The sequence below is a fragment of the Cariama cristata genome, unplaced genomic scaffold, assembly GCF_000690535.1.
Source record: "Cariama cristata isolate BGI_N322 unplaced genomic scaffold, ASM69053v1 scaffold16692, whole genome shotgun sequence".
In the NCBI taxonomy this organism is placed as follows: Eukaryota; Metazoa; Chordata; class Aves; order Cariamiformes; family Cariamidae; genus Cariama; species Cariama cristata.
This window is the reverse complement of record NW_009602285.1, coordinates 9,934-23,035: the sequence shown is the minus strand read 5'-3', so window position 1 is coordinate 23,035 and position 13,102 is coordinate 9,934. Positions and strand designations below refer to the sequence as shown.

General features: G+C 39.0%; 1 protein-coding gene across 1 annotated transcript in view; it reads left to right on the top strand.

The window, feature by feature from the left end:
• Positions 1-13,102, top strand: part of LOC104157393 (GRB2-associated-binding protein 1-like) — a gene marked incomplete at its 3' end in the record, with an annotated part of 21,489 nt that overhangs the window by 5,574 nt on the left and 2,813 nt on the right. The window contains exons 2-4 of the mRNA XM_009694707.1: positions 5,106-5,319; positions 8,590-8,670; positions 12,569-13,102. The exon at positions 12,569-13,102 is cut by the window's right edge and continues 92 nt beyond it. Of these exons, the coding sequence (XP_009693009.1) occupies positions 5,106-5,319; positions 8,590-8,670; positions 12,569-13,102 (829 nt within the window). The remainder of the gene's footprint in view (positions 1-5,105; positions 5,320-8,589; positions 8,671-12,568) is intronic.

Genomic DNA, 13,102 nt, shown 5'->3' with positions numbered 1-13,102 from the left:
CCTGCTGGACACCTTTTGTGGCATTGACATCACCTGATGAGTTGCTAGGAGAAGGGCATTGCAGAAAAGTGGGTTGGAAGACTGTTCTGCAGATGGCTAGTTCTGGAATCGTGAGGTGCTGCGAGGCAGTACTTGGGGTGCTGAGAAACCCTCTCTGAAACGCAGAGGTGCTGAGGGTTCCAGACAGTGTGCTGCAGTCCTGGCTCAGTAAACTTGCCATGTGGCTAGAGCAGCCTGCTTCACTTTTTAGTGAAGAAAAAAAAACCCAAACCTTTTAATGTGATGGGCTGCACTGTTTCCCTTCACAAGCACCTGCAGAAGTTAGTCTGTAACAGGACTCCTTGATTATTTTTCCTGCATCACCCAGTCTGTGTACCATCTGAAGATGGAGAGAACAGGCTACAGATGTTTCGGTTTGGTTTTTTTTCCCCCCTTTTGAATGAATAGTCTTCAAAAGAAAATTGCAGGTGGAGAGGGGGGAGAAATTCTGAGTGGAAATGCTCTTGATATTTTTTCAAATTTTAAATGGGTAACCAAAAGTGGAACTTTTAAAAATACATATGAACTGCAGATTGTAAGTACTAAATTTTGGATGTGAGCTCTGGAAACTGGAAACTTCAGCGTGTGTTGGGAACTTAGAACAGTCAGTCATGTTTCTGGTTTGGATGCAGGAGGTAGGGCTGTCCCGAGCGTAATACACAGTGAGCAACTGCTGAAGTCTTCGTTAGTGTTCTTTAAATAGGGTATTGTGTTTATCTTCAGAAAAAGAGAGAGACTTTGAGATGACATTAAACTAAGAAAACTAACTTAGAAATGCACAGGAACTTTTTATTAAAGTACTTAAAAGGATTTTGTCTAGGGGTGTAGCAGAAAGGTTCAGAATTGAGGCTCACTGCATAGATTTCATATTGACTGTAAGCTGATCACTTATGCTGAAAACCAAACCCAGACCAACGTGTCCATGCATCTTTTAAGACTCTGTATCATAATGTAGAAAACAATTTAATTCTTGCTTCATTAAAAAACAAAACACAAAACCGACTCTAAATGCAAACTCAAATCTAGATTGTTCATAAGGCATAGATAAAGGAACATGTGGAATGAAGACATTTATATAGCTAAGAAGGAAGAGATGGGAGCCTTATATTGTTCTCATCCAGAAAATATTCTTTTTACCTCGTTAATTTTATGATTGTTTTTATTAGTGAGGCAAATGCAAAAATGGTTCTAAGGAAAAAACCTATAAATTCTAGTGAAGATGGTGCCTGTAACTGCTCTTAACAAACCAACTGAGAGAAGACAGAACTCTTGCCGTGTTTTGAGAAAGCTGCTTGTTCTAGCTGTACTGAATGCAGGAATTATAAAAACAAAATAGGATTCTTGTTACGCTCATTTGCATGTTAAATATTCTGGATGTTTTTCCAGCTCCCAGTTATTTCAAAGCAGTCCGAGTGTCTGAGCTCTGAGAACAAACCAAATGACTTACAACGCTCTTTGGTGTGCAGATGACCCCTTCCCTAAAAATCTGCTAGTCCAAAGTGGAGCAAGTTGATGATTGTACTCTTTGAAATCATAATAGGCACAATGGGAGGAACTCTTTCCTTGATATCAGCTTCTGAAGTACGTGGCTAAAGAGGGTAGTTGAGAGGGTACAGATAGGCAAACAGCATTCACTTGCTCAGTGATGAAAGTCGTTAACATTACTGTTTTCTTGGTAGTCAAATTTGAAACAGCTTGAATGCATAGAGCAAATAAGGAGCCCAGCAGTGAAGTGCTTTAGACTGAGTTCAGTCGCTCTTTAATCAGGTATTAGCCTACGCTATTTAACATGTACAAAATGCCTGTATGAGGATGAATTTCAGATCAGAAAGTTGTATTTTAATAGTTTAGTGCTCTATCCACTGCAGAAAAAAAAAATCTCAACCAAACCACAGAAAAAAAACCCAACACAACAGATCTGCAGGAGGACTTGAGGATTTTGTCAAGTGTTATCTGTGTCAAAATAAATGAGGCAGCTCATCACAAGGAAAGTATCTATAATGATCCATTAACATTAATGGGCTCCAAATCCTTGCTCAGAGAAGAGCTCATGAACCTTCTGAATAGTTGGACAGTTTCACCTTTAATACTCAGTAACAATCGAAAGGCAAATGGTTAGGATAGGAACAGAATGAATTACTGTTATGTCTTTGTAAATCAGTAAGTGTGGCCCAGACATTTTTTTGTGCATTTTATGCAATAGTTAGTTTCCCTTCTCAGGAAGAAATTAGTAGAGCTGGGAAAGGTGAGGGTGAAGGGAGACCAGATCTGCAATGAAATGGCTTCTGTACTAAGAAAAATTAAGCAGCACCAACTCAGTAAAGCTGTGACAAAGCTGTGTAAAGTTGGGAATGGGGTTTATGAATAGGAGGCAATTGTTCACTGGTTCTCTGAAGATGGGAGCTGAAAGGATATCAAGTGAAACTATCAGGCAGCAGGTTTGAAATAAAAGGAAGTGGGTTTTTTATGCCACACATAGTAAGGTGTGGAGCTCACTGCCACAGGACAATAGTAGAGATCAAAAGTATGAATGTACTCAAGAGAGGCAAGACAAAATCAGAGAGAAGTTTGTCAGAGGCTGGTCAGCACAGACAGCGGAGGCAGCCCTGCAGCAGGGTGCCCCGAAGCTGTGGAGCCCCCAAGGCTGGGCCCAGTGCAGCAGGCTGGCCGGGCTGCTTGTGCTCAGCCTTCTGCAACAGGGCACCATCAAGGTAGTGTCGTGGGCTTTGGAGACTACAGATCTGAGCCAGTATATTTAGCCTAATCGTCTTCACCACGTGCCTCCTTTCACCAGTTACAAGTTACAACCAGCCTTTAACTTCTTTCTCTCTCACACACACTTTTTTCTTACTCCCTCAAGAAAGTAACTCTTTTCTTTCTCCAGATTTGGTGGATACACTGGTCGTCTTTCAAGCTTCTTGATTTTATTTTTCCCTGGAAAGTTACCCTTGAGTCTTGTTACTCTTCCTGGGAATGCTAGTGCGTGGTTTGTTTAAATGTATCAGCCTCACGTAGGCATGTATCTTACTGTATACCTGTTGAACTCTCCTGACTACCTGTGGTCTCATTGATACACCCATCTTCCCTGGAAGCTGCAGGGACGTCCTGTTTGATTTCTTTTTTCCCCTTGTGTGAACTTGGCACCAAGCGAATCTAATGACGTGGAGGTCGTGTGTAGTCAGGGACGAGGAACAGGGGTGGGGACTTTGGTACACCGAAGCCCTTGAGGATCTAGCCTGTAAGTGTGGCCAAAGAATGATAGTGTATCTGGCAGGAAACCTTTCTTCTCTGCTCTTGTGCATAAATTTATTTGCATTCCTTGGTTATGGAGGGGACAGGACAGAGAGCTCCTTGTCCTTTCTCCCACTACCTCTTTTCCAGTAGCAAGAAATACATACCTGGCAGGGTCCACTCGGGCACCTTTCTATTCCTGCTATTGAACCCCAATGTTAGGGGAATGAAGAAATATCAGTAGATGCCTCAAAATAGACTTCTTCAAGCTCTTGAAATTTCTAAATAATAGAAAATTGTTCATATTTTAGTATTTTTAGCATGTAGTAAGGAAACCATTTTATTTTTGTGTGTGTATGTGATCACTGGGTGCAGTCTTGTTTTGCAGTAGTTCTGCAAACTAATTTGATGGATAGGTCAGGCACAACCTTGTATAAAAACTTTTTTTTTGGGTTATCCTGCCTTTTCAGGTAGGTTGAGTTGAGGAATTTTCATATACCTAGACTTCTTCCACCCACGTGGGTGTGGTGGGATTTAATTTCTGAGCCTGTGTAAGTGCCATGGGACTTCAAAGCAAGTTCTGCTGTTCCTATTTCCACATCTAAATCACTCGTACGTAGTGTACACAGAACTGGAAGCAGGAGGGCTACGTTCTGGTCTGCTCATCTGGTTCTTCCCAGGATAGTGCTGGGAAGCAGAAGCTGAATGAAGTTACGTTGTAGTGCACAGCTGGCCTGTAAGCCTAGCAGGAGCAGTCTGCATTGGATAATAATGTGTTCATTTAAACAATGCTAATAATCAGCGTCCATTCTTGGGATGTGCAAACGGGAATGTTCAATGAGTTGCAAGTATAAGGGAGCCTTGATAATTGAGGAACAATTTGCTTAATTATATTGTTCTTAGTCAATGTATCATTAAAGCAATGGAAAAGTTAAATGACTGCTTAATATTTGTCAGTGTCAATATTTTCCAGTCTGCCAGATAATTTAATAGTCAGGACATATGTATTTGGAAGGAAAAAAGAAGTTACTCTAGAATATACATGAATAGGAAGTGGCTAAGAATTATAAAGACAAGATTGTTTAAAAAAAAAAAACCAAAAAACAAACAAACAAAACAAAACAAAAAAATCCAAACCAAAACCAGATCACCTCTTCTCTCCCCACCAAAAAAACTCCCAAACTGAACAACCACAACTACTTCATTTATTGCACTAAAATAAAAAGTTGGGATATGTAATGAGGGAGCTTAGTGGAACATTATACCTATTGTACCCCTGTATTATTTTTATAGTCATAAGGGACTGCAGAAGCAGCGTTTTTCCTGTTGCTTTTCAGATATTGAGAGAGGCCAGTTCTTGACTGGTGACCAATCTCAAATGTTGAAGTGACCTTGGTCAAAAAGGGATGAATACTTGTAAGTGCTGACTCAGGTTACCATATTCAAGTAATAGGCTATGGGCCTTTGTCTGCTCTTGATTAAAACAACAAATTTGTGTTCTTAGCTGTCTTATTGCAGCTGTCAGCATCTTTGTTCTTTCTGTGACCAGAAAACAGGTTAAATAAGTCATTAAATAAGTTGTAACCTCTGTTTCCAAGGCATACCTAAGAAATTGATTACAGTTTGAAAAAAATATAAAGAGATTGTAAATATTTATATCAAAATATAAATATTCTGAAACAAATGTTAATACCTGGATGTTCTTATGTCCCCTGCTTTTACAATCTGGAATTAGAAACCCTAACTTTCCTCGTCTTCTGTTAATAAATTTTTTTGGTAGTTTTGTAGGACTATTTCTTCATTGTAAAAGGAGTGCCTTGCTTCTATGTTTGCAGATGCTGTGAAGCCACCAGTCAGTTCTTTACAACCATCTGCTGAGTTACCCTTGCCCATCAACACTTCACCGCCTTCCATGCAAGCAGAATCTTCCCTACCTCCTCCTTATCAGCTTATTAACATCCCCCCGCTGGAGTCTTCCTCTGGTCAAGAAGATCCTCAAGACTACCTACTGCTAATAAACTGTCAAAGTAAAAAACCTGAACCTATGAGGTAATGACATTTTTTTCTTAATAACACTTACTTGTATTACAGACCAAGAATGTTTGTGCTAGACACGCTTTTTTTTTATTGCTGAGACATTGAACGCTTGGATGCACATAATCTGCGAAGGGAAGCTGCCTGTAACTTGTGTTTCTTTTCTTTCTGTGCTCGAACTTTTTGCAGCAATAGTAAGTTGTTTGATCAGTGCTAGACCCATATTGCATTCTTCAAAAGCATGGACACCAATTGCCGATATGAAGTATCAAATAAATGCAGTGATCCAAGCATTTGGTCATAGCTTGGAGTGAAACATGACACAGAGCAGAGAAGTGCCATTTTTTTTAGCCACAATGCAGTGTGTTTAGTCTAGTCTAGGACTAGAAAAAGCTGGAGAAATGTAACCTTTCTCCTTTCTGGTATTTGGTGCCCCAGTTTTGCCAGTTAAAGCTTTCACAGAAGGGATTCAGTAAAACATGCTGATATTTATCATCACCTGCCAAGTTACCACATCACTGAATACAGCAATCCTCAAATGGTATTTGTTGACTATTACTAACATAGTTCAGACTCTCAAGCAAGAGTCGAAGATAATTACTTTATGATAACTAAGAATGTAGGAGACTTAAACTACTCAGTTTCTGTATCCTGAATTTTAACTTTTTCCAAATAAGATATTTAAAAACAAGCTCAAATAAGCCTTATTTCTTTATTCAATAAGAGTACCCACACAGTCAGTTCTCCAGAGAAGTGCGCAATAGGAAATTTTAAGAAAAGAATTGAGAACTTCAACTGAATTAAATGTGTATTTATTTCTCCAACTGCTACTTCTGACTTAAATAGATGTACAGCACCTCCTGCATAGGAGGATATGATATTTATGATAGCTACCTGGGAAATACCACTATGGTTTTTCAGGGTGGATCATCGTGGCCATCCCTGGAGCAGGCTACCCAGAGACTTAGTGGAATCTCCATCCTCCAAGATGTTAAAAAAACAACAACAAAAAAAAAACCCACAAAAATGAAACAAACAAACAAAATTAAACAACCCCCACACACACACAAAAACAAAACAAAAAACCAAACCCAAAACCCAACAACCACAAACGAACTTGACTGAACAAGCCCCTAAGGAGCCTCACCTGACTTTGAAGTTGGCTTTGCTTGAAGGTATTGAAAGAGCTGGACCAGATAATCTCCAGAGGTCCCTTCCAACCTGGAGTATACTGTGGGAGAACCTTATAAATCTTTCTGGCAAGCTTCTTTCCTGCAGTAATTTAAAATAAAATCTGTTGGCGTATTTCCAGAAAAATAAAAAAAAAAATCATATTCTTTTTGTGATTGCAGACAAGCACAGGGAAGGCTGAGGAACGCTTCCTTTGAAAGTGTTTTCATGAGTATTTCACATACTCCCTTAGGGCCATACCTTTTAGTGGCGGTGCCTTCTTCATCAACACCTTGATGCTCTGCCAGTTTTACCTGTGCCCTGTGCTCTCTGCTCCCTTGGCATTTTTATCTTGCTCTGTTGTGCCTGAGGAGTTTCCTGCTCTGTTTACTGATGATCACATGGTAGAAAAGTATCCACCCCTTACAATCTTTCTTATAAAACAGAGGAATGAGCCTAAGGTTCCCTTGGAGTATGGAATATGCAAGTTACAGGCAGCACAGCATGGCCAAGAGCCTCCTTCAAGAGAAGACAAACTCGGTGTCTGCTTTCCCAGGGTTAAAAGTTTCAATGTTTAGTGAAGTTTAGAAGCTGATGGTGCCCGAGAAGCGGGTCACTGTTCCTGCCAAAAGCTATCAAAAAGTTTGGTATCGTTTCCAGAACGGCTTGGCAGAGAAATCGTGACTTTTCATTTCAGCGCCCTGGCTCATCAGAGATGTGTCTGAGTACCCGTTTGCTTCTGCGAGGGATGGGCACAGATTGGATTTCTAACACCACCATGTGAAGTGTGTTGTAGGAATGACCAAGATTGGCATGTGTAATTGACTTTCTGACCTGACTTCCACAGTTGTGTGATATGCAGGTTAAGTAGAGGGAATAAAGTCTGAGGAGACCATAAAAGGGGGCACAAAACATGGTAAGGTATAGAGTTTGTGAATAGCTTGCAAAATTTCTTGAGGGAGACACTGGTGAGACAGGAGAGAAGGTATTTGGGTGTTGAGGAAGGCAGAAGGTCCAATGGAGATAAAATGCCGAGGGAACTGAGAAAGAACTGAACAAAGTCTTTGGGAGTGTAGAGACCGTTTAAATTATATTTTTATAGGAATATTTGAAAACAATGAAATATTGGCATTGTGATTACTTGGAATTTATATGGGCTTAGTGTATTATATTTAACTAAATTCACTAAATAGCTATGTCCTTTTATTAAGAAGGCTGTAATAATGAAAATTCAGAATAATAGTTATGCTGGAATTTCAGTTCCACCTAAAAGGACTGCTTATGTTTCATGTCTGGTACAGTAGGTATTCTGCTGGATTTTGGGCCGCGGTATATAGCCCTTTTCCTATGGAATTAGAGTTTTATGTATCTGTATAGCATGTTACTAAGAGGATCAGTTAGAGGGCACTCTGTGCACTACTCCAATCCACATCCTCACAGGTAAAGAAAAAATTAAATGGCTGCATCATTTTCCTATTAATTTCCAGGCTTGCAACAATTTATCTGTATATTTCATACAACCTTTCTTCCTTAGCGTAAAGTGCAAAGCTTAATAGATGCAATTAAATAGGCAGGTATTGTTACTTGAATGGTTTATTTCTATAACATTTTCCCGTGAGGCTTTAAAGTTGCCGATATGCAGAGGAAACATTTTCTGTTCTAATTTTGCATGTTACCACTGAATTTTATTTCAAGGCTTTGGGGTTCTTTTCCAGGTGAGGCAGGTAACTATGAAACACAGAGAAAGCATCCGAGCTGCCTCTTTGAAATTTTTAAGAATTGGTGTGTTTCAGAACTAACAAATAATTTTCAAATGCTTCATTACAGTGTCAAGAAATGCACCGTGTACTGTTATGAGAATATCTTGGACACAGAGCTTGCAGCTGTAATAATCATGCTGTATTTTGTCTAAAATAGTTCTTGCTCTGATTGCTGTTGACTTGAGAAAGAGCATTGTCCGACTGTAGCATTTAGTGAGATTTTAAGGTTTGTATTTGGATCCTAAATAAGAAAATGCAGCCAAAGACTGTTTCCAAAACCCTTACTGGCTCATTTGAGAGATATAGTGAAATACTAAATGCTGTCTTCCTCATCTTTCCTGTGTTTATGAACCAGCCAAGGGTCACCCTTTCTCTCGGAAGAAGGGCAGGAATACCTGCTATTAGAAGATTTTGAAAGTAAAAAGATTCCATTGCAGTGAGTGAACAGTGGCCATTCTTGGAACGCGTGTGAGAAATTAATCACAGAGCTGTTAACTTGCCTGTAAATATTGTTTGTTTGAGATGCATCTTGCATGGTGTTCTGTGAGTTTTAACAGACAAACTATGTAACTTTGGCTTTCATTTCTGGGAAATAGAGCTTGATTATTATTTATTTATTTGTCTATCTGTATTTTTGCTATGCTTGCTGTTTCTGTCCCAGATTGCTGGCACACAAGAGGAGTTTTGCTGCCACTTTGTTCATGGTATTCTGTTTAATCAGTCATATTGATTCCTGCAGATAGAAAAAGAACCAGTTCAAAAGGATGAGTGGTCAAGCCAGACTGAGTACAGCATATTCAAAAATGGGATGATTACCCCTCAGATTAAAACACTTCTCAAACTTTTTTCCTGGCTCTCTGTCAACAAGTAGTTTTTAGTACATGGAGGCAGGCTTTTTATTGTGCTCCCCCTGCCTCAATACTCTGCCTCGTCTCTGTGCATCTTAATGTCCCGTCCTTGTAGATCAGGCTGTACAGTTATCTCTTCTTGATATGTGGAACGAGGTGTCCAGTCCTAGCACTGAGTAAGGAATAGTTTGGCCACTTAGCACAATTTGCAGATATGTGATGCTCACTGCAAAGTGATGTGGGCCAAAAAAAAAAAAAAAGAAAACAAAAACGAGAACAACAACAACAAAACCCCTTATCTTAATAAGCAATATTTAATGGAATATTTAAGCCAATTATTTTTTTTTGTTGTTAAGCTGTTCTGAAGTGCATGGGAAAAATTTAAATTTTCAAGTGACTTAAGTGTAGAAGTCATCAAGCATCCTGCATCTAAATTCTTTTTTTTAAAAAAAGAAAAAAGGCAGTAAGGTCTGTCCCTGAACTCTAGTCCTAACCTAAATTTTATTGAAGTAACATGAATCAACTATGCATTGTAGATTTTTCAGAATGGTACGTGGTGTTCGGGTCATGATCAGTGTTTAATAATGACTTTTGAAAACTAGTTAAACTTCAGAGGCTGAATTCCCTGTCTTCATTTTGGTATAAAGTACTTTCTTGGCCTGTGTTTCAGACTGACTTCAAACTTTTGGTCTTGCAAAATCAGATTGGTTACAACCCATTCACATTTTGAGAACTGTTTCAATAGACTAGGAAGTTGATTCTAAAAGATTACTTTTAAAAACAAGAAGTAAATCAGAAATGCTCTCTTACAATGAGAAATGTAAGTTGTTGCCATCAGCTAAGCAAATGACAGGCCTGGCTGCCTCATGTGTCATGGTTTTTGAAAGTCTTCTGTTTTCATAAGTGCTTGTGGTCAAGAAAGAAGCAGCAGCATTCATTTAGACTCAGAAAAATTCCTAAATCTAAAAATGATAGCATTTTTTGCTTGGATATGATGGGTAATCCTTAAGCACTGGCATCGTACATGTGCTGTTGTTGCATTTTAAGCTTTGGTTATATACTCCTGCATGTTTTTGTAAGATAAATGTAGTTTTTATGTTTTATTTCTGTAGTTTTGGAATTTTTTTCATTTGAAAGTATATCCTAGTGAACTGGAACTAATAATTTTGGTTCTGCAATTGATTCTCAGTGTCCAGCTTCTCTAGACTGCCCACTTTATTTTTATAGCATATAATATACAGATCACAATCCTTGCCATACTTGCTCATGTAAAACACGCGTGACTTGCTGGGACTTTGGTCTGAATGAATGCCACAGAACTAGAAGAGTACATCTGGAAAGTGAGGAACTCCTGAATGAATCCTTTGAGTAAAGAGTAAGGGCTGCAGCAGGAGCTAAGCTCAGAGTGTTACTGGTCACACAGTACGTTTACAGTTTATTATGCACTCTGTAACCTCATGTAGTTCCTTCAGTCCTTTGTGCTCTATTTTTTGCAAGCGTATTAAACTTCCAATGGTTCATTAGTGAATATTTGAAGCTCTGAGGCAAAGGAAGTAAACCGTTAGCAAATGAGATAAGTTTTTGATGGTCAGCATCATGAGGAATATAGGAAGTTTCACTTCTTTGGCTGTACCAAGGATAAATACTTAATGAGAACATTCTCTTCTTTTTGGGGGTCTATTAAACTAAATGCAGATTAATGTTCAGAGTCACCTAGAAACCAATTCCAACCAGTGTGACAGAACTTGAATCTACGTTTAAAATAGTAACCAGAGCAAAATTGGTGTACTTTTTCTAATGAAAAAAAACCCACACCAAGAAAACTAAGAACAAGCTAATAGAAAAAAGTGATGCAATGAAAGCTGGAGAAGAACTCTTATAAGCCGCTCAGACTGGCAGATTGTATCTCTGCTATTAAACAGAACAAAACCCACTTGGTTAGGTGAATGACATTTTTCTTGACTGCAGATGTCCAGTCTAAGCTAATCACGTCAGTTCCCTTGATAGCTGGCAGAGAGGCACTTTGGGAGTGATTCACTGGGTTTAGATGGATATCTAAGAACAACAGATTGTTTTTCACAGAGTCTCCATTTCTCCAGTGACTGCAGACGAAACCTAAATGAATAGCTAAACTGGATTCCTTTCTCCTCAGGTTACCAGAACCCTGGGACATAAATCCAACTGTCCCTTAAGAAAGAAAGTTTTATGCAATCTTACTGACAAATTGAAATTTGAATAATAAATTCTGGTTGGGATCACTTTGAGGTAGAGAGCTTCTTAAAATAAGGAGGAAAAAAAATGCTGCTTGTGCTAGTCATGCTGTTGATTTTTATGTATTTTGTTCCTCATAAGTTTTGTAAATTGCATGGTCCAGTTGTTTAATACAGCTTAGTAAGGGTAGTATAGCAGCTACTCATTGATACACATGCATGCTGAAATATTTACATGCATATGTATAAATTAACACAATGGTATGGTACTGTAGTAATGAAATCGCTGTATGATTGATCAAAAAGCATATGGACTGCATTAACTCAACCTGTGTTAGTATTTTGCCACTGGCTTGACTTTCATTTAAGCAAGGAGACAGACTGATAACAGAATTTCTCTGCCTGGAGCAAGAGTAACTGGGGAGGCTTACCGAAAAAAGAAAAGATCGCAGTGTGTTTACTTTCCATGTAAGTTTACTGGTACTGGTTAGTACCAGTATTAATGAGTGCTATTCTCATAAAAGATGGAATTCCCAAAGAAATCAAAGGTAGACTACTGTGTGGCTTTATCGTAACAACACTGCCTTAACTTGCATTCAAGACAGAAGCATTCTGTTGCACGTACATCCTATGAATTTCTACACAGACACACACACCCCCCTCCAAGAGCGTGCTATCTTCCTCCTATTTCTGTTCTTATCTCTTATTTCTCTCTCCTTTATGTATTTCGAACCAGTTTTATATGACCAGCAGATAACTTTAGGCATGCACTTAAGGGTGTTACAAGCAGTTGTATTTTTTACTCTAATGATTTTTTTCCTACTGATTAGAACTAGCAAGTACTGTAAACCCAAGGACTGAGTGTATTCTTTTTGCCTTTAATAGTGCCATTTAAAGTGCTGCTTGTTTGCAGCGTGGGTTAAAAAAAAACATAAACAAAAGAAACCAAAATCCCCCACCCCCCAAACAAACTCTGCTCCAAATTGGCATCGTGGAAATCACTTGCTTTATGAAGTATCAACTTGTTGTTTAGCTGCTGCTAAGGCTCCACACTTGTGTTACCTGTTTCACATGCATGGATTTGTATGTATGTAGTTACTTAGGATCCTTCTTAAGTACTACTGTTTGTTTAATAATTGAGTCCCTGCATTGAATTTAAAAAAAAAAAATTGGAGGAGACTGATAGACTTTAGTTGTTTACATTTTAAATGTTGTGTTTATTATTTGTAATGCTTGTTTTTCTTTGTGTTCATCAACATTTTAATCTTATGTCTAGATCTCATGCTGACTCGGCAAAATCCAGCTCTTCTGAAACAGACTGCAATGATAACGTGCCCTCCCACAAAAATCCCGCTCCATCAGCGAGCAAGCATGCTGTGAACGGCTTTTTTCAGCAGCAAGGTGTCTATGACTCTCCACCTTCTCGTACTGGACTGACACCAGCAGACTGCAGCCTTTATAACCTGCCTAGGAGTTACTCACAGGATGTTTTACCGAAGGCAGCATCTCCATCGGGGACTGATGCAGAAGGAGAGCAACATGTTTTCAATACCCCGTCAGCAACATCTTCATTAGACGCACAGATGAGACACATCTCCATTAGCTATGACATTCCCCCCACACCTGGAGGTACTTACCAAATTCCACGAACTTTTCCAGAGGGAACGTTGTCTCAGAGTTCAAAACTGGACACTATTCCAGATATTCCTCCACCTCGGCCACCAAAACCTCACCATGCCGCAGATCGATCTCCTGTGGAAACGTGTAGCATTAGTCGCACTGCTTCAGACACTGATAGTAGTTATTGCAT